Here is a 22,594-nt window from a genome sequence, read left to right as displayed (position 1 = left end):
GTAAGAGCTTACAATCTAGGGACCATTACAGTAATCATCTCCCTGTTAGGCTGTGCTCTAAGATTCAATTCTGAGTTTACGCATTGTAGTTAGTCCATATTGGTGAGGCATTATAGTGTTTGCCTTTCTTTCTGGTGTACTTCACTGAAAATGCTGTCTACAGGATCCATTCACCTCCTTGCCTGTCTCACAACTTCACTCCTTCTCATTGTTGCTCAGTATTCCATTGTATGTATAGACCAGAGTTCACGATTCTGTTCCTCAATCAGTGTACCCTTAGGCCACCTCTACCCACTGCAAATCATGAATACTCGTGTAATCAGTAGATAATGTGGAGGAAGGGCCAGAAACAAGTCCCCCTACTGTTTTAGTTTCTCTTTTTCTCTTGAGGGTAGACTGTGCTGCTCAGCCTTCCTTCTGGTATTTTCTTTCTCAGTTCAAACTCTTATACTGGCTTTCATACACATATATAGTGTTGGTTTTCATCCTCATTTAGTTTAGAAGCTTCTTTTGCTGTCATAATTTGGAAGCATTGCCAAAGACAGCCACGAAGAAGGAAGCTGTAGTTTTTTGGGGGGTGGGGGGGTGGGGGTGGGGAAGGTGGAGGCGGGCAGAACTAAGGGGTTGTTATCTCAGAAAAAACCTGCAAGTGAGGAAGCAAAAGTTGCATAGTTGTGGGAAAGGTCTAGTTGGGTTTAGTTTTTAATTCAAGTTGCAATCCTTGCCAGTTTAGGCTAAGGTTTGGTTTTGGGGCTTTTATACACAATATTTTTGTTGTACATCAAAGTTTTGCAGCCTTTGCTCCAAAATAATGAAAGAATGAGTTTCCTTAAAGTGAGCTCAATTTCTGAACTCTTAGTGATTAATATATGGGCATAGATTCTGTGATCCCATTTATATTGCACCCTTCAGGGACACTTTGTATAAATGAGTGGCTGTTTACTTTCATATTATTAGTAATATCATGTTCCCATTACAGGTCTACAACCCCATAAATTTGTCATTAGTCTTTGAAGAAAAAATATATATAAATATGTATGTGTAACACGAGAGTTTTTTTCTTGAGCAGGGCTTAAAATTTTTTGGAAAAGTTTAGCAATGTATATCTAGTGAATTCAGATTTCCTCAATGCCAAGAATTATGTTTAAATAGGAACAGAGAAATTTACTTTTATCTCAGGTAGAGAAATAGACTGCTTTGAGCTTTTTGTAGTTTTAGACTTTTTTTTCTTTTTTAAAAAAGCTAGAATTTGTTTAACTAAAAGTGATCATTAGAAAATTATGCCTTTGGTTTAATTATTCATGCATTGTCATTGTTTTAGCCTTATGTATTGAACCATTTCCAGATCACATTTATTTAGATCCTGAATAGTGTTAGGAGAATCTGATCAGTATTTGTCACCTTTATTTAAAAACTAGCATCCACACCCTTCATAACTATTAATGTGAACTGGATTGACTAATAACCACTTCTTGATCCTTACAATTAAATATTGTAACTTAAAAAAAAACCCAAGAAAACCTCAAAAAAGCAAACACAGGAAGTCTACATCCATTTAGCAGATGAGCAAACAACACTACACTAATCTGAGTGCATCAAAAATAAATGACCCTTATGGATTTCAGATTCCTCATCAGTCACATGAAGGGATAGGATGGAGGTGATCTTTAAGATCCTTTCAGCTCCTTTCCAGTTCTAAAATTGTGGTTCTAGAATAGAAACCAGTTTTTACATGGAAGTTCAGTTTGTGAATCAATCTGTTTAACAAGGCAGAGGGGAGAGGCAAACATATGGGTAATCCATTTTGGAATGATTTCAGTCCAAACTGGTTTAAAGTAGTTTTAATATGGTGAATTTGTTATCTGGACATTCACATATATGGAATTTTTCATTTCTTGGTTATATTAAATAAATTTGGCAGCACAACTTTGAATGACTTCTATGACAAAAGAATCATGATTACAGTTGAAAACTGATTATAAAGATTAACATGTAAATATTTTTTATGCTTAGCTTTAAATTTATTTTTATATCATTAAGTCAAAAATTTGACTCTGTGTTGTAAACAAAAGGAAACAAAAGGCTGAGAAGTAGTTAATTAAAGCTTTTAAAGAACATAAAACTTTGAGTTACATGTAATGTGAACCATCTCAGTACAAAAGCAATTGTTATAATATGATCAGCTTTCTTGCTGGTTAAAGTAAATCCATTCATCACTCTTTGATTTGTATTTCTTGAATTGGTTGTGCTAAATGAAAAAGTCCCTCAAATCAGTCTTTCTGTGTTTATATGTTTTAATTTTTTTTGTTTTCATATCCCGTAGTTCCATTTAAAAATGTAACTACAGCTTTGCAATTTCCGAAAATAATGGAATTTCTTCCAGTTCTTCTGCCTCGACACTTTAAACAGCTCATAAGCTCAGATTCTAAAGAGCTGTTGGAAGAAATAGAAGAGATTTTAGGTACATGCCCATGGAAGCTTGGATTTTCTAAAGTAAGTAAGTTAATCTTGTGTAAGGCAGGCTTTGTTGAACTTGAGAATTTTTGTTTTCTCTTTTGAAAAGGAAAAAAATGGGACCTCAATGTTGATTTGTTTTTCTTTAATTGTTACAACTAAACCTAGTCTTCTAATGCCTATAGCTCTTGGGCAACTATAAAGCCAATAAATTTGTAAATGAAAAACAAAAAAGCAAAGTTGATGACATTAAAGTCATCAATATTGATTTGATTATGTAACTTAGTTTAATGTGACACCTGTTTTTCTGTACCTAACTTGCCATTTGCATCTTGAATATAGATCTCTCTGAAGGCATGAGTTCTCATGAGTTTGCAAGTTCAGTCTGCTGGGCAGCCCAGTCCTCCCTTTCCTATTTGAACTGTTGAAAACTTTCATTATTCCTATGGTATATCATGATATCATTTGATTTTTATTTGGCACATTAATATCATTTACAAATGAATTCACCTCTGTTATTATTATTATAGACTGAGAGTAGCAAAGTGGTACTATGAGATTCTAATGGTGTTGGAAACCAAATATGGTGCTAAAATCCTGGCCATACTTGGTTATAAGGTGGCTTTCCAAATGAAAATAGAATTTAAAAAGTTCTGAGACAACTCTTGGACTCCTAAGAGTGTTTATAGACCCCCTGTTTGAGAAATAGTAGAATAATGAATTTGTTCCTTACATCAAATGATTATGACTTCAGTATGCTTTGAAAAATAAGATTCGGGAATATTAGATTATTACATCTATATATTGAATAGAGAAGAAAGGCAAAACAATAAGATGTAAGAGGCAGATAATAATAATGGTTTATTACTTACAGTGTACCAGGGTACTGTACCTAAGGAGTTTATATGAAGTGTCTCAATCTACACAACAAACCTTTGAGTAGATACTATTGTTATGAACTTGCCCAAGGTTACATAGCTGATCAGTGGCAGGGCTAGGATTTAAACTAAGGTCTGTCTGATTGGATTGCATACCCTGGACTCTTAACTACCCTACCAGACTGCTACCCAGAAGGGAGAGATGTCTAGAGAATGAGACAAGAGCATGATGAAGGCAGACCCAGGGGTAATGGGATATCAGGATGACTAATTCTTTCTCCTACAGCCATCACTGTCACGTGGTTGCCTGGGCTGTGGATAGGCTATACTGGTGATTTTAGAAGTTCACTCAGTGGGCTAAAGAAAGGAACTAGAACCATGGCTTCTCCTTTTTCTGTGCTTCTGTCTGCACATCTCTCAAGCCAGGGGTAGCTGGAGCAGAGAGTCTGGGATGGAGATTAGGGGGGCACTTATCCATACACTTTGTCCTCCTTAATCAATAGCTGCCTCTCTTTTGAGCCAGCATTCTTTTCCTCAATTACCAGGTCTACCTCACTGATCTCTTGGCAAGAGGCACCCATAATCTTATAAGTCCTTGAAAAGTTTCTTTGAATTCATTCATTGCATAACTGTTTATTCATTATGCATAACCTTATTCATTTGTTGTGCATAACCATTCATTCATTACATAAAGCAGGCTGCAGAGCAGGCCGGGTGCTTTCTACTTCAGGTCTCTGTGCTTTGCCTCTTAAGTCCCCTGCCTCCCCCTCCAGATGTATGTATGTATGTATTGCTCCCTTCCTTCAGAGCTTGACTCAAAAGTCACTCACTTTCTCAATGCCACATTCCCTGATTACCCATCTTACATGTCATCATCTTCTCCCTGACACTGTGTATCTGCGTTCACAGCTTTATTTTTTCTCTTTAGCACTTATGACTGCCTAACATTTTATATACTTTATATACTTTAATCTGGTGTCTGCCTCACCAGAACATAAGCTCCATCAGGGGAGGAAATTCTGTTTGCTTTTACTTCTGTTTCCCTTGTGCCTAGAACTACATGTAAGGATGTGTGAGTGAGTGAATGGATGAATGAATGAGTGATCCACTCAAAGGGCAGTTAGGAGGATTACTGAGTTAATGTTTGTAAAAACAACAACTTCTAGAAGCTAAAGTTCTTTCTAAATACAAGGAACTTAGTGGAGAACTATTTAGAGATCTAAAAAATTATGCCTGTGCACATTTCAAGAATAAATTATATGAAGTGTTACTAATTAAAAGTTTGCCTTGTGCTAGGTTAATTCATTTCAGTAAACATTGATTGAGCCCTGCCAGTGTAGGTCAGAGATGTGATCAGGACCTTATTCTTGTGCTTTCTGGGCTCACTATCTCCCCGGGGAAGAGCAGGTCTTCATTTTCCTTTGTGGTAGGTTGAGTTTGAGGATGACTGTTTAAAAATTCTAGGGTCATTTTTCTTTCACTCTCTCCCTCCCTTCTCCCCCTCCTCATTTGTTTGTTTTTATAAAGCATTAGGTGTCAGCTACTTTGTTTTTCATCTCCTGGTAACTAGTCCTCTTCATTCGCTATTATAATTTTTATTCATGGTAATAGTTCTATATAATCCTTTGTTGTTTAAACAGTTTAGCACACGTCATTTCATTTATTTCTCACAACAATCCTGTAAGGCAGATATTATTTCCTACTTTACAAATTGAAAAAAAGAGTCTCAAAGTACTTAAGACTTTTTCTACTCTGGATTGTTTTACTAGTTGTCCTGTGCTTGCTGTCTTATGCCATGTCTCTCCTCTGCAAGAGGCATGGCTGAGACAGTAGTACTGTCTTCGTTGAAGATACTGGTAAGATGGGTGGCCTTTCTTCCAATAAACATTGTGTTAGTATTAGCCAACTGTGAAATATAGAAAATGTAACTGATTATATCTTGCTTTTATAACTACTTTTGGAAACGTAGATTGAACTGATGCAAAAATTTTAGGCCCCCTTTTTTACATTAAAGATGCACTGTAACAAAAGGGTTAAAAGAACAGACTTGAGCCCAACTGACTAAACTGCCTCTGTACTTCCCATCGATGTGACTTAGGGCAAATTATGTAACCTTTTTGTCCTTTGATTTCCTTAAATATAAAATGGGCTCATAATTTTACTTATTTATTTTTAAAAAAATACTCATATCTGGGCTACAAAGTAAATTGCAGTGAATCAAGTAAAGCTGAATTCTTCTGGGGCTTCTAGTTAAACATGGTGGCTTCAAAGCACATTTTTATTTCTGCTCCTTTTCTAAAGTAAAACAAGCAAGCAAACAAACAAAAAGATCAAGGAACAGAATAGATGATGACATCAGTCAAGAATATAAATAAATATTAGATGACAGAAAGTAGACAGAGTGGAAACTAAAAGTAACAGAGCAGACGAGGCTAAAGTACAACGTCTTGTGAGTAGGAAACCAACAAGATAAAGCAAGAGAATTCACTCCTTAGGACCACAGAAAAGCTTAGGAATTTAAAATACCTCTGAAGGTGAGGGCAGCATACCAGGACTAAGTGAAAACCTGTATGAGAAACTGTTGGAGCCCCAGATTCCCTCCCCAGTGATTACTGCCTCTCTCCTAGCAGGAGAATAGAGGTTCGCCCTGATGAAATTCAATTGAGAGCTTCCAGACTTGGGGTACCAGGTTGGGATAAGGCAGGGGTTATCTGGTTGTGACTCAGATTTTTCATTAGGAAACAGTCCCCTTCTTCCTCATGTCATTATGTGGGGTTCTTTCCTCTGTCCAGACACTATTCTCCGAGAATAATCTTAATTGGGGAGTTTAAGCCTGATTGCAGCCCTCTGGGATTCTAGTGGAAAAAGAAGGCTTACGTAAACCACCACACAGAATAAAGAGTCACTGAGGTATGGAGGGCTCCAGGGGAGATGTCTCCATGAAAAAAGTAGAACTGGTGGGGGACCTGCTGAGTGGACAGTGGTGAGGGGCGCTCTGTACCTTTCTGTAGAGTTTGGGCTGAATTGTTGGTAAAAACACATAGAAAACTAAAGCCAAGCAAATGAGGCAGCTGCTAATTTTAGGATAAACGCGGAATTGGCCACAAAAGTTAATGAAATCACCAACATCGTATTGTTCAGTTGTGAAAAATATTTACAAAAGCATAATGAACACTGATTTAACCAAAATCAATTAGCAAAATACATACTATAATTTTTTGCAAAGATGGGAGAAGGAAAAGCACGTGTGGAAGTGATAGTATAAAAGAGACCTCATATTTTCCATAGTAAGGAGTTAATCATAAATGTCTAAAATTTTTTTAAAAATCAAGGAATAGTATTAACTTTACTTAAAAATGAGGAGGTAAATTCTGGAAGAAATAACTAAAAGAATTGGAAGGTGATTGCCTTTAGAAGGCATGGGAGAGGTAAGATGGGATTTCTGTTTTTTGTGATAAGTCTTGTAGTATTATTTGACTTTTAAAACTGTATGTGTATTGTTTTGATACGATTTTAATTTAAACACTGTACAGATATCTATTCAAAATGCAGTAAGTAAAAAAAAATTAGTGGTGTATTAAGTACATTTTTTTCCTCCAAATGTATTTGGAATTCATGTCTTTGGGGAATTAAAACAATTATTAAGATATAGTATAGCTTTTACTGTGATTCTAATAATATTCATCAACATAATTTTTATTAGGCAACTTGAACTTTGTTATTTTATTCAAGATAACCTACAGAGAATTGAAACTCCTGAGATGTGAGGCAAGTTGGATAGCATTTTGTCAGTGCAAGTCTCTTTTGCAGTTGATGACCGATTTAGAGAAGAATGCATTAATAATATATTCTAAGCTGAAGCAGATATGTAGACACCATGGACACACTTGTGTTGAAGAAGCTGAGTTAACTTCTCAAGTGTCAGACCATGTGTCTTTTCAAGATGTTTGGCAGTCTCTGAAGTTTTTGAAGGATATTGGTGTGGTGACATATGAGAAGGCCTGTGTTTTTCCTTATGACCTTTACCATGCTGAAAGAGGCATTGCTTCTTCAATAAGTGACCTGATGAAGAGACCTCCGTGGCATTTACATGTAGATGTGAAAGAGGTGCTTGCATCTATTCACATCACGAAAGCTAGGAATTCAAGAAGTGATGATATCCTGAATGAAAGTAAACTTGATGAAACAGAATTAGAAAATTCTGCTCATATTCTGGATACACCGGACGATGATGATCCTATCAAGAATAATGGTGAAAATGAAGATAATGCAGAAATAAGTGAAGTTCAACTAGATCAGGACCAGGTAGCTGCTTTGAAAATGATTTGTTCTAATGCTGTGACAGTCATAAGTGGGAAAGGTGGTTGTGGAAAGACCACAATTGTTAGTCATCTTTTTAAACATTTGGAGCAGTTGGAAGAAAGAGAAGTAAAAAAAGCTTGTGAAGATTTTGAGCAAGATCAGGATGTACCAGAAGAATGGATTACCTTTAGTGAGCGAAGCCAACCCAAGGTGGGCAAGGCTATAGAAGTTTTACTTACAGCACCCACAGGGAAAGCGGCTGGCTTGCTGAGACAGAAAACTGGTCTTCATGCTTTTACACTATGTCAGGTAAAATCTTTTACATTTTTCTGTAGATAAAATATTTGCCATAAAGACAAACCTTATTTAAAGAGTTTAAGCATTTTTTTCTTTTTTATCTTACTGATGACAATGAATTGTTTTTATTGAGTGTCTGCTGGGCCCCAGGCTTGTAGTAGCTAATAGAGTGGATTAGTGCTTTTCAGAACAGCCCATGTGTATATAAAGGGTTACTGGTTTGCAGTGAGAAAGGAAAAAGTTCCAGAAAGTAAATCAGTGCCTTGCTTCCTTCATTGAGAATCTTTTTCTGAAAAAAAAAAATCAGCTGCAATAAAGTGTATGTTTAATGATGTAGTTGGTTTAGATTGTGGCACAAGCTGTGTATCTCACTGGGAATGGTTACAAACGTGTCATAGTTTACAGACATCACTTTGAGTAGCATTGCAGATGGAAGGAAAAGACTTTGACTTAAAACTTTTTAGAAGCAAGGCTCCATGAGAGTGAGGACTTTGTTATTTGAATTTGGATATCTCCTCCATCTAGAAAAGCCTCTGGCAAATGGTAGGCACTTATTTAAAAAGTTCAAGTGATTAATATGTTTGAAAAAATGGTTTTGGCTGTAGTTAAGAGTCATGGAGTTTTAGACTTCTAAAGAGTTTGAGAGGTTCCTTCAACCCTAACATGGCTAAAGAACTTGATAGTTGGGAGATCTATGAAGGAAGTAGTGATTGAATTGAACGTAGATTCAGGTGAGGAGGAGGGCATTTTATTTAGGGGAAAGACCTGTCCAGAGGTATTGAGGAGAATGATTATAGCGTTTATACACGGTTTGGAGGTGAGTTTATGGATTGGAATGAAAGGTGTGTATTGCAGAATAATGGAAGTTAAATTTGGCTTGAACAAGAAATTCGAGTTTTTAAAGTTTGTAAAGTATTTTGACATAATCTCATTAAGTCCTTGACAGACTTGTGAAGTGGGTAAATGATATTAACTGCATTTTTACATCTGAGCCAGCTGAAGTTTGGGATGTTGATGACTTTTCCAAGATCGTGGGTAGGTGCAGAACAAGGACTTGAGCTCAGATTTCTGACCTCTCAGCTTACTGCTTTTTTCCACAGCAAAGAAGTTTAAACTTGATTTACTTGGGAGCCACTTAGGTTCCTAAGGAAGAGAGTGAAATGAAGGAAGCAGTTTAAGAAGAATACTTTGAGCCATGGAGCCATGAGGCACCACAGCACTCATTTTGCTCATTATCTATATATGTCAGATGAGTGAATGGAGACCTAGAGACACTGAATGACTTGCCCAAGATCAAATAGCTCATTGCTGACAGAGGCTTTTGGTCAATTTGTGACATTTTTGCACTGTGTCTTCATGTCCAGTTAGTGTGCAGGATTGAATTAGAATGGTAGAGACTAGAGAGAGATCATTACTAATTTTCATCCTATGTGCAAACTCTGATCAATTGATGGTATTTTTACATCTGCTTGGGATATTTGCAGAATATTTCTGAAGCTAGATTTAGGCTCAAGAGAGAGTGCCAGGACACGGGAATGGTGCTGTCCTAGTTTGCTAATGCTGCAGAATGCAAAACACCAGAGATGGATAGGCTTTCATAAAATGGGGGTTTATTTCACTACACAGTTACAGTCTTAAGGCCACAAAGCATCCAAGGTAACACACCAGCAATCGGGTACCTTCACCGGAGGACGGCCAGTGGTGTCCGGAAAACCTCTGTTAGCTAGGAAGGTAGCTGGCGTCTGCTCCAAAGCTCCGGCCTCAAAATGGCTTTCTCCCAGGACGTTCCTTTCTAGCAAGCTTGCTTCTCTTCAAAACACCACTCCCAGCTGCACTCTCTTTCCTCCCCCCCCTGAGTCAGCTCATTTATACAGCTCCACCGATAAAGGCCCACCCTGAATGGGTGGGGCCACGCCTCCATGGGAACATCTCATCAGAATCATTGCCCACAGCTGGGTGGGGCACATTCCAAACAAATCCAACCATCACCAAAACGCCTGCCCCACACAAGACCACAAAGATAATGGCATTTGGGGGACACAATACACTCAAACCGGCACAGGTGCTGAGGTGGCACTTATGCCTCTTATTATTATTGTTTTAAATTTAATTTTATTGAGATTGTTCACATACCATACAATTATCCAAAGATCCAAAGTGCACAATCAGTTACCCACGGTACCATCATACAGCTGTGCATCCCTCACCACAATTTTTTTTTCCCAATTTTTAGAACATTTTCATTACTCTAGAAAAGAAATGAAGACAAAAAAAGAAAACTCAAATTCTCCCTTACCCCTAACCAACCCCCCTCCATTATTGACTCATAGTATTGGTATGGTACATTTGTTCCTATTGATGAAAGAATATTAAAATACTATTAACTGTAGTACGTAGGTTGCATTAGGTATATTTTTCCCCTGTTTATCCCTCTGTTATTAACTTCTAGTTATAGTGTCATACATTTGTTCTAGTTCATGAAAGAGATTTCTAATATTTGTACAGTTAATCACAGACATTGTCCACCACAAGATTCACTGTTTTAAACGTTCCCATCTTTTAACCTCCAACTTTCTTCTGGTGACATACGTGACTCTAAGCTTCTCCCTTCCACCACATTCACACACCATTCAGCACTGCTAGTTATTCTCACAATAACCTGCTACTGTCACCTCTGTCCATTTCCAAACACTTAAGTTCAACATAGTTGAACATTCTGCTCACAATAAGCAACCACTCCCCATTCTTTAGCCTCGTTCTATATCCTGGTAACTTACATTTCATGTCTATGAGTTTACATATTATATTTAGTTCATATCAGTGAGACCATGCAACATTTGTCCTTACATGTCTGCCTTATTTCACTCAATGTCGTGCCCTCAAGGTTTCTTCATCAATCTGTTTTTTTTTTTTTTAAAGATGGTTTTGTTCACCCACCATACTTTCTGTCCTGAGTAAACAATCGATGGTTCCCTATGTAGTCATATACTTATGTATTCACCACCATCACCACTATCTATATAAGGACATCTCCATTTCTTCCACAAAGAAGGAGGAAGATTCAAAGAAGGTAGAGAGACAAAAGAAAAAGGGAAAGAAAGAAAGAAACACAAAACAGCTAAAAAGCAACAAAAGGAAAGATAGAGTTAAACTAAAGTAGAGTAAAAGAGTCAGACAACATCACCAATGCCAAGAGTCCCATATCCCTCCCTTATGTCCCCCTCTTAAAGGCATTTAGCTTTGGTATATTGCCTTTGTTTCATTAAAGGAAGCTTAATACAATGTTTCTGTTAACTATAGTCTCTAGTTTGCATTGATTCTATTTTTTCCCCAATACCACCCTATTTTTAACACCTTGCAAGGTTGACATTCATTTGTTCTCCCTCATGTAAAAACATATTTGTACATTTTATCACAGTTGTTGCATACTCCAGGTTTTACTGAGTTATACAGTCCCAGTCTTTATCTTTCCTCTTTCCTTCTGGTGTCCCACATGCTCCTAACCTTCCTCTCTCAAAATACTCAGTTATCTTTGTTCAATGTACTTACACTGCTGTGCTACCATCACCTAAAATTGTGTTCCAAACCTCTCACTCCTGTCTTTTCCTCTCTCTCTGTAGTGCTCCCTTTAGTATTTCCTGTAGCACAGGTATCTTGTTCACAAACTCTGTCATTGTTTGTCAGAGAATATTTTAAGCTCTCCCTCATATTTGAAGGACAGTTTTGCTGGATATAGGATTTTTTGTTGGTGGTTTTTCTCTTTCAGTATCTTAAATATATCACACCACTTCCTTCTTGCCTCCCTGGTTTCTACTAAGAAATCTGCACATAGTCTTATCAGGCTTCCTTTGTATGTGATGGATTGCTTTTCTCTTGCTGCTTTCAGTATTCTCTGTCTATGATGTTTGATAATCTGATTATTAAGTGTCTTGGTGTAGTTCTATTCATATTTATTCTGTTTGGGGTATGCTGTGCTTCTTTGATCTGTAATTTTATGTCTTTCGTAAGAGATGGGAAATTGTCATTGATTATTTCCTTTATTATTGCTTCTGCCCCCTTTCCCTTCTCTTCACCTTCCGGGAGACCCATGACATGTACATTCATGTGTTTCATGGTTTCATTCAGTTCCCTGAGACGTTGCTCATATTTTTCCATTCTTTTCTCTATCTGTTCTTTTGTGTGTAGGATTTCAGGTGTCTTGTTCTCCAGTTCCTGAATGTTTTCTTCTGCCTCTTGAGATCTGCTGTTGTATGTCTTCATTGTGTTTTCCATCTCTTGTGCTGTGCCTTTCATTTCCATAGATTCTGCCAGTTATTTTTTCAAACTTTCGATTTCTTCCTTATGTTTGCCCAGTGTTTTCTTTATAGCCTTCATCTCTTTTGTTATATCTTCCCTGAACTTGTTGATTTGGTTTTTTATTTATTTTAGCATATCTCTTTGAAAATCTTTAATAGATTTTTTCATTAAAGTTAAACAATATCTCAACTGTATCTTGATTGAGGTGTAAGTTTGTTCCTTTGACTGGGCCGTATCTTCCTTTTTCCTAGTATAGGTTGTAGTTATCTCTTGTTTAGACATCTGGTTTCCTTAGTTACCCCAGTCAGATTTTCCCAGACCAGAACAGGTTCAGGTCTCACAATGGGATTATATCCGGGGTGTATCTTAGAAGAATGACAGACTTTCTCTGTGAGGTTTCCAGTTGCTGTGCTTTTCCTAACCTGTCCAGCAGGTGATGCCTGTCAGCCTGTTGCTCCCAACAGGGGTAAGGAAATGTGGCCCCTTCAGTTTCTGTTTTGGCTGTTTTACCCCAGGCTCTGGGGTCTGGTTCTGAAGGGAAAGCTGGGCCCCACCTCCTTCCTCTTAGGGAAGATACCCCCCCCCCCCAGGGAGTTATCTTCTGCATTTGAGTAGTTTCTCTGACTCTGTTATCTCCACCCCTGTCTGGGTCAGAGAGCTGTGAACTGAAAATGGCTGTGGCTCTCTCCTTTGGACCTGTCAGGTTGAGAGAGAGAAAAAGGGACAGAAAGCCCCCTTTTCGAGTCAGTACACGGCCCCCCAGTTTCACTCATCGGCCATAGTGGTCTTCTGGGCCCCCCCTCCTGGGACAGATGAATCTTCTGGTTCTTTAAGGTCAGTCATCACTAAAGCCTCTGCTTGTTGGGGGTTTGTAGCTTGTATTTAGCAGTTCACATTTGTTAATTAAAACCTCATCTGGAGCTCGGTTGAGCTATATTTGCTTGCTGGGAGAGTGCTGCTATCTACCCCAGTGAGGTTTTGCAGCTAAGCCTGCCATGGGGGGAGGGGGCTCCTGGCACAGTTCTGCAGTTTTTACTTACAGATTTTTATGCTGCGATCTCAGGCATTCCTCCCAGTCCAGGTTGGTGTACGATTTGTGGACAGTCACAGTTGTCCCCCAGCAGTTATTCCAAAATTATTTACTAGTTGTTCCTGTTGTTCATTAGTTGTTCCAGGGGACTAACTAAATTCTACTCCTCTCTATGCCACCATCTTGCCCCCCCCATGCCACTTATTATTTATTCTGAGGCTAGGGTTGCCAAATTTAGCAACTCAAATACTAATAATTTTTACTGTAAGCATATCCCAAATATTGCATGGGATATGCTTATACTAAGCAATTATTATTTGTTTATCTGAAACTTGAATTCAGCTGGGTGCTTTGTATTTTATCTGGTGATCCTATCTTGGGCTGGTGTAGGAGAACCTGACTATATGGCTGTTGAAGTGATCTAGGTGCACTTAGATGGGGCTTGTATTGAGTTAGGTAGCAGTAAAAATATAGTAGAAAGCATCAAACAGGCATTTCTAAGATAACCAATTGAATATATAAAACAAAAGAAACAACCAGAGATGATTCCAAATGTTCTATTGTGAGACAAGATCACTGAGAATGGGGGTTTTATTGAAAAGAATTAATGCATTTGGGTGGGAAATATGAAGGCTTTACTTAGAGATATGCTGAATCTAGTTTGGTAGAAAAATGAAATAAAGATATGATATACCATTTAAATACATGTATGTACATATATATCCACACTTAAAACCTAGAAACATTTCTGGAATGATATATGTCAAAATGTGTAACAATTTCTGGTTGTAAGTTTACAAATAAGTATTTTCCTCATTTATATTTTAGAGATAGTAAATATGTTACCTCTGTAATGAATGATTTTGTTATTTTATTGTAGTTGTTGCTGGTGATGTTTTTTAAATGTCAGGGAAGTAAGGGAGTTTAAAATACTAGAAGGAGAAAGTAGTATTTTTGTAGTTAGGTTGGGAAGGCAGAACGTTGTTTCCAAAACGGAGTATTATAGTTCAAATAGGAGAAGGGCCTAAGTGATTGGGATATCTCAGAAAGCCAAGAGAAGGTTTATTTGGTAATGGAAAAGAAGAGGGGACTTTTTCTGGTCAAGAATGATGAGACAAGTGTTGAGATCTTTTAAATTAAAAACTCTATAAACACTTGTTAGAAGCAATTTTTTTTTTAAAGCATTTGATCTTTTTAAAAACAATTTATTTGATCTATCTTTTCTCTGTATTCATCACTGTAAATTTTGTGTTCTCTATTTACTTAGACTTTTCCCTATGTTTCTCTCCCCATCCCCCAAAATTTAAGATTTTTGTTTTGAAATAAGATGCTTATAAAATTTTTTAAACCTGAATTTTAAAATGCCATACTTTGTTTATAGGTCAATTACAGTTACTATTTTTGGGAGAAGAAAATAAAAGCGAAGACAAAAAGCACACCATGGAAATTTTCTTCTGTTAGTGTTCTGGTTGTGGATGAAGGGAGTTTGGTATCTGTAGGAATCTTCAGATCTGTTTTAAATTTATTGTGTGAGCACTCCAAACTTTCTAAGCTTATTGTTCTTGGTAAGTTAAAATATTGCTGAAATTGTAGTGTTTAGTTCAAAGCATTGTGTTTAGTAGATTGTTTGCACCTTTTTAGTGTTTTAATGTTCATTCCTAAAGGTGGGAAGCAGTTTCTGTGAGCCCATACCAAGGCTAAGTTGAGTTAAATCTGACCTCTCTTCTGTTCTAACCATCTTGGATGGTTCTTTGTTTTGGCCAGGAGATTAGCAGGTGAGATGAATGAAAAAGAGTACTGAGGGTTACTGGCTAATCACCTAAATGCTGCTATTAAAATAGTAAACATGTTGTGGATTCAGAGGAAATAGGATGCAGATTATTTAGAAATAGTCTATTTTTTTTTAAAAAAAGTGTAAATTCTAGACCATTTAAAAGTAATTTTATGATTCTAAGGTAATAACTCAAATTAAACTTCACCAGCCTCTTAAGTCCCTTCCAATTCTGATGAGATTCAGTTAGATTGTGTTGGGAAATAGTGATCTGTAGACTATATGATATAATGGAGAAAAGATAAAATTGCAGTTTGAGAATCAAATGGTACATGAATAATATTTTATAGGTATCAAATTGTACATGAATAATATTTTATAGGTGTTTGAGGATAGTTTATAAGCAGTTAATTCTATTAACAGCTTAAGTATTCTTCCAGTTGCCACCTAGTAAATATTTTTCTCATTTCTAGGGTTTGTTTGTTCATTTCTTAAAGCAAGGGATTTTTAGTAGAGAAAGCATTATCCAATGCTGGAATTTATCCATTATCAAATGCGTTTGGTTTATTTTATATTTTACATGTGTGTTTGAGGCCATACTCATCCATATTCAGTAAGATATTGAGCAAGAGTGAACAAGGGATTAAAACCTAAATATCTAAGGCCTGTTTATTTTACATGTTGCCTAAAAGCTGTGTACCTATACAGTTCACCTGTGGTTATAGGTATGAAAGAAGTTCAATTTAGATTTTGTTATTTTACTGTTATTATTTTTTAAAACATACTGTTTAATTTGAATGTTCTTTTTTCTTGTGTTTTTAAAGACTCATGTTCCTAAGTAACTTTAAACAAAGATTTTTTGACTTTTTTCTCTGTTACAGTAAGTTTTTATAATTATAACACATTAGAAGAAATAAAAATATTTTTTAAATTTTAGGACTTCAGTTACCTAAAGCCTACTGTCACTAATTTTTTCTTCCTTTTAGGTGATATTAGGCAATTACCCAGCATTGAACCTGGTAACTTGCTTAAAGATCTTTTCGAGACTCTTAAATCAAGAAATTGTGCTATTGAGCTAAAGACGAACCATAGAGCAGAATCTCAGCTAATTGTGGACAATGCTACCAGGTATAACATGACTAAGATTTTGCATTTCTCTCTTTTGTATTGGAAGTAAAAGGTAAGAATATATATATTAGCTTTTGAATTGGGTTGATTCGGGGAAATATAGTTACTTATTTAGCAAGCCTAGTCTGTCTTTCGGGTATGTAACTTTTGCCACATGGTTAAAAAAATCAAGTTAATATTTTTCATTACTGGTCCAGCATAAATTATTATCTAAATTTAAAGATGGTTTTATGCATGCTTTTTTCCGGATTTAAAAAGTGTGCGTGTGTCTGTGTGTGTAAATTAAAGTTGTATCAAGCTTAGAAGCTGGAATAAGCCCAAGGTGAACAAAGACTTGGAAATGAGTTCTCTCAAGTTGAAGTTAATTTCTATGGGAGGAAGTGCCGAAAAAAAGTTAAATGTGATATTTCAGTCCTGGATGAATCCTTGTGGCACCCATAGCCATGTTACTACTCCCTCAAGGTAGAAAAGAATCTTTCTCTTCCCTTAGTCTTTGCATAAGTCCTTGGAGTGCTCCTCAGTGGGCTTAAGAATTTGGTTTCTCCATAATCCATATATCGGAAAATCACAACTATTGCTGTTTTATGACACTTATTTTCACACTGAAACCTGTAGGTATAATGGGACATTGGTATACTAAGAAACAGTTACATTCATTGAACTGAAATTTATCTTTGTTCTTGTCTCTCTTTTACAAGATGTATTTTTTGTTGCTCAAACTTCTTGGTTGGATATCCACAGAAGCTAGAACATTCGTAACCTACTTTCTCCATACCCTTGTCTAACCTGGGCAGGGTAGAGGGAGTAGAGGGAGAATTAACAGGCATAGGGTAAACCATGTGTTTTCTTATTAAGACATTAAGAAACATAATGGAGTTGGATATGTCATATGCTTTTCTTGTAGCCCTTCTGGTCCTACCTAATGGCCAGTTCATTTTGGGGATGTTGGTAGATGTTTGGGTCATTTTAAAGTCCAAAAGACTTGGAACGATCTAGAGCACATTGGATTTCTTAGAGCCTAGTTTTATCTGAGACTCAGGAATTCCTTTTAGAAACTCTTTCAGTGTAATTTGGGCCAAGCTGTGCTCCTTTCATCCTTTCTTCTTAATCATCCTCACCACATATTTATTGACTTTGAAGTATCCCTAGGATATACCAGGAAAAAACACCTAGAGATAGAAGCATGGTGCATGCTTTGGGTCAGGACCCAAAAAGCAAAATCTGGGACACTTCCAGCCTTCTTCCCTTTCTTTTCCTCCCTTTCAACCCTAATTTACGAAGGGTTGAAGATGACACAGTAGGGTAACACCACCTCTGATAACCAGGCTGCTGTTAGATTTATTCAGCGAGTCAATTTTCTTCCAAATATCCAAGAAGAGTCTGTTATGTTAAGGCACCTGCACCTCACTCTGTTTTCTGATGTGTTTACTGGACTTAGTAAAATAGAAGAACAAAGGAAAAATGGGGGAGGAATAAATGTAAAGAGAAGATATGGATACTTGGTTCAGTTGGGAAAATGGGGCCTATATATACAGTATACACAGAAAAAAGGAGAAAAGAAAGAGTATGGTGTAAACGTGGAAAAGTCCCCAAAGAGTCCAAACTAATTAAATAGAAACACATAAGGAGCCAAATGGGTTTGGCTGCTTTCTGCACTGTGGCCTTGGCCAACTCATTAAACTTGACTGAGCCTCATATGCCTTGCCTGTGATATGAGGAGCATACCTACCTTATATGATTCTTCTGTGATCTGGAGATAAGTGGTGAAGTTCTCATGATTGTGCTCAGTAAATTATCTGATAACTTTTTCTGATGCTTTTCCTTTCTTTTACTTTGCTAGGAATAGAGAATGATTGCTAAATGTAGTAGTATGATATTATGGTCTTACTAATTCTTATTATAAAACTCATTTACATGTTTCTAATGCATATCCAGGTGGCCTTTTCCCCTTATTTATTATCTATTAAGAGATATTAGAGATATTAATGTTATTAATAAGAGATGTTAATTATTGTGTTGAAATTAGCTTTGATCATATATGAAGCTGCAGTTTTGGATGTTAATGTTCTTGGTGTATGCATTTCTTTACTTAAAGAATCTCCAGACGTCAGTTTCCGCAATTTGATGCAGAGCTGAATATCTCTGATGATCCCATCTCAATTCAAGATAAGACATTTATTTTTATCAGACTACCAGAAGAGGATGCCATTTCTCAGTTATCTAGAAGTAATCATAATCCTTGTAAGTGTTAACTCTTGTTGTGTATAAGGTTAAGCATTTCAATTTTGTAATATAGTTAATAAATGGTTACAAAGTTATTTGACAGTAAAGATAAATACTGCTAATAAAAATAAGGCAGTGAAAATAAATACATTTATTAATTGTCAGAAGCAAATTATACTAGAATTTTGTAAAGAAGTAAACTCTTGACACTTAGTATGGCTCAGTAAATATTTGTTGAGTGAATAAATGGATGTAGATCATTTAGTTTAAAATAAAGGAAAACCCCACTAATCCAAGTTCATTCAGGAGAAAGCAAGTCTTAATTAATGAATATTTTCTTTTACAGCAATTTGAAAAGCAAATACATTCATTACTTTGAGTAAACCTATGGAACGGAAGTTTTGGCTATCCAAGTGTTACCGAGTTGATTTCCTGGTAGTTCTGTTTTATAGAATGGGCAAGCCCCGCTTCTAAGTATGGGACTTCGGATGACAAGAGGACAGTGTTGAGAAAGAGCTGGGCTAGGAATTTTTTCTCTCTTGTGTATGACGTGTGTCACATCACCTAACCATTGTTGAAACACGATTTGTAATGATACTGCCTCATGGAGCTGTTGGAAGGGTTGAGGGGGTTCCTCAGTTATGAAGTACTGAATAGTTTTTTCTGAATAATAGATATTATTAAATTACCTATTACAAAAGAATTTAATTAAATAGGTTAAAATTCTATGATCCTTGTTTGCATTATAATTCACTTAGCAAACTTTTTTATAGTATAATGGTTTACTCAAAATTGAGTTTAGAGATTTAAACTATCCATTTTGAAGATTTATTGTAGTTGCCACTGTTGTCAAGGGTACATCCTTCCCACTTTGTTGTTTTCACTCTGTATGTGAAATTAAGTGATATACAACTTTATCTGTAAGCCTTTCCCCACTTTGAGAGTGTCACCAATCTCACTTCCCTTGGGTTCGTGTTCATTCACATATTACAAAATTCTTATTTTTTTTTTTTTTAGTAAACGGTATCGTAGAATACAGTGTTCTATAACATGCCTTTTTGCATTTTTTAAATTATAGAAATAATTTAGACACTTTAAAAATGTCAAACCATACAGAAATGTTTAAAGTAGAAATTAATATTTTTCCGTAATCTTCCTTTCTTGTACCCCCTAAAAACTCCATAAAGATCACAGAATATGAGGTTGATGTTTGTCCTTTTAAATCTTTTTTAAATCTTATTCTATCTATACAAACATATAGATTATTTATTTTAGTTTTACATGAATTGGGTTTTAATCTGCATTTTTTTGTGACTTTTTATTAAATATATTGTGAATACATAATAGCTAATATGTATTCTCACAGTAGCTTAGTTGATAGTGGGTACTGTCACAGATGAAGAAAATGAGACTTGGGCAATTAAATAACTGTCACTTCATTTAGAGCTACCTAAAAATATTTTTACAGTCTTCTTTCTGGCACTCATTCTTTACATTAATGAGAATGTGCTTTATAAAAAAGTTGTTCATTTCAGAGTGGTAGCAAAGCTAAAGTGTTTTTTTTTTTTATCTTAATCAAAAACTTGTGCTGGAAAATTGGTCACTTTAAGAGAAGTGAATAAATATTCTTTTGTGAGGCAAGTAGTACTTTTCGCTAATAATTAAGTTATTAAATATATTATAACCATTATTGCAAAGTATAAAGACCTAAGACAGATTCATAGCTGGGTCAGAATTTCAGAAATGTTAAAATGGGAGAAAAATGTGCAATTTAAAGTCAGTGACATAGAGTTAACTATATTGATCTGAAAATAACTGAGAGGTGTGAAGAGAGTGAAAAAGGCCCAGTGCACAACAGTGTGATGCAGATGTATAAAAGAAAAAAAAATGACTCTCCTTTTTGAAAAGCTTGCTATGGCAGGCTGGGTGGGTAGGGGCGAGTTGTGTGTTGACCATTTTCCACGTGGAGATCCTTCCTTCATCGGGAAATGCAGAGCCCAATGAGCAGTTCATTAAGCCTTCCTTGAGTGGGCATCACAAGGCCTGGGGTTTCTAGTTCCCCTGTAAGTCTGTCTGCTACAAGAGAAATGCACAAAAGCCTGGGACATTCTTGCCCAGATTTTTATATTTTTTCTCTCTAGTGAGGAGTGTTTGCTATTTTATAATAGTGCTAAAGGAAGCCTGCTTCCCAGTGCTGCAAGGAGAAAGGAAAGGTTGTAAGTCGGTGTCATTGTCAGTTATCTGGGAAAATTACTTTTGTCCCGTTTGGAAAATTACTTGTATCTCCGTGAGCCTTCGTTTCACATTTATAACATGGATGTAATTAGTGATTAGTGGTGATTAAACAGCTGGGAGGGCATGGACACCGTTAGAATGGATGTCCCTGTTATGTCAAGGTTAATCTTTTAGTTACTGAATCATGAAGTCTGGGGGAAGGAAGGTGCTGGTTGGGGTGGAGGGTGGGGTAGAGCATTGCGGTGTTTGGAGAGTGGCTATTTTCTAACCAATACAGAAGTTACTCAGTTTTTTATACTGGTATGCTCCAGCCAGATATCAACCCACTTCAAGGGGCTGTTGTAAAAATTAAATTTAGTGAGATAAGCTATATTAAGGGTATAGATATATTAAGGGTATATATCTATAATTAAGGGTATAGATCCTCAAATGATAACTCACTATCACTTGTACCACCAGGACTTACTTTAAAACAGAAAGTTTTACTTATTAATTCTGTTACACATTTTGTCTCTTGGCTCATTTCTTTAATCCAGCATCTATAAGCCATCAGTGAATATGCAGTGAGGATATTATGAATCAGGAACTGATGTGGTCAGGGGTCAACTCTCTGTTGAGGGTGGGGTGTCTGGGACCCTCCTCTCCATTCCCTTTCCTGTTGTTCTGGCTGATGGAGGGACTGAGGTTGGTGTTCCCATGGTGAACTTGGATTCCATTGGGTGATGTTTTCCTGGCTTCTTAGCAGGAATTCTGAATTTGTTTCTCCATGGAATCCATAGAATGTTATAATGTGATGATTTTGTGTTAATTTTTCTCTTGACTTATCAGATCTATATTCTGTGGTTGGAAATTTACTCAAAGAAGATGACCTAAAAGATGCAAAAACATCACAATTCATTGCATTCAGAAGGTAAAGCATTTATAATGTTTCTGTTTCTAAGCTTGCTTTTAAATCTTTTAATTTATTAAGGTAGATTATGGTTGGATATGAGACTACCATAGTTCATTTGTGTTAATTCTCTCTCTTATTTTAGGTCATTGTCTTTGTTACACATGGCAGAGAGTAGTTTCTTAACAGGGCTCTTTCTTTGCATATTAGATTTATTTTCTGTTTAGAGGTCTTTTACATCCTTGGTTAAATTTATTCCTAGGTCCTTTTTTTTTTTTTTGGTTGCTATTGTGAATAGGTCATTTCTGGTGTATAGGAACATTACTGACTTTTGTGCTTTAACCTTGTATCCCACCACTTTGTTGAATTTGTTCATTAGCTCAAGTAGCTGTGTCCTTGATCTCTCAGGATTTTCCAAATATAAGATCATATCATCTGCCAATAATGACAGCTTTACTGCTTCCTTTCCAATTTGGATGACTTTTATTTCTTTGTCTTGCTGATTTGCTCTGGCTAGAACTTCTAGCACAGTGTTCAATAATAGTGGTGACAGTGGGAATCCTTGTCTTGGTCCCGATCTTAGGGGAAAGGCTTTCAGTCTCTCACCTTTCAGTACTATGTTGGCTGTGGGATTTTCATATATGCCTTAATCATATTGAAGAAGTTTTCTTCAATTCCTATCTTTTGAAGTGTTTTTATCAAAAAAAAGGATGCTGAATTTTGTCGAATGCTTTTTCAGCATCTATCAAGACCATCATTTGATTTTTCCCTTTTTATTTGTTAATGTGTTGTATTATATTGATTGATTTTCTTTTGTTGAATCACCTTTGCATGCCAAGAATAAACCCCACTTGGTTGTGGTGCATAATTCTTTTAATATGCCTTTGAATTTGATTTGCAAGTATTTTGTTGAGAATTTTTGCTTCTATATTCATTAGGGAGATTGACCTGGATTTTTCCTTTCTTGTAGTATCTTTATCTGGTTTTAGTACTAGAGTGATGTTGGCTTCATAAAATGAGTTAGGTAATGTTCCTTTTTCAGTATCTATCAAGATGATCATTTGATTTTTTTTTCCTTTTGATTTGTTAAT

At 36.2% G+C, this 22,594-nt stretch overlaps 1 protein-coding gene across 2 annotated transcripts in view; it reads left to right on the top strand.

Moving 5' to 3' along the window:
- HELB (DNA helicase B) overlaps nt 1-22,594 on the top strand; it is a 75,952-nt gene that overhangs the window by 22,305 nt on the left and 31,053 nt on the right. For both annotated transcript variants that reach the window (XM_037846797.1, XM_037846799.1), the window contains exons 3-8: nt 2,324-2,493; nt 7,065-7,943; nt 14,639-14,822; nt 16,015-16,156; nt 18,252-18,397; nt 21,443-21,524. In XM_037846797.1, coding sequence (XP_037702725.1) covers nt 2,324-2,493; nt 7,065-7,943; nt 14,639-14,822; nt 16,015-16,156; nt 18,252-18,397; nt 21,443-21,524 — 1,603 coding nt within the window. The remainder of the gene's footprint in view (nt 1-2,323; nt 2,494-7,064; nt 7,944-14,638; nt 14,823-16,014; nt 16,157-18,251; nt 18,398-21,442; nt 21,525-22,594) is intronic.

Source organism: Choloepus didactylus, chromosome 8 (genome assembly GCF_015220235.1).
Source record: "Choloepus didactylus isolate mChoDid1 chromosome 8, mChoDid1.pri, whole genome shotgun sequence".
Classification (NCBI taxonomy): Eukaryota; Metazoa; Chordata; class Mammalia; order Pilosa; family Megalonychidae; genus Choloepus; species Choloepus didactylus.
The sequence above is the reverse complement of the archived record's forward strand: the minus strand, read 5'-3'. Positions and strand labels throughout refer to the sequence as shown.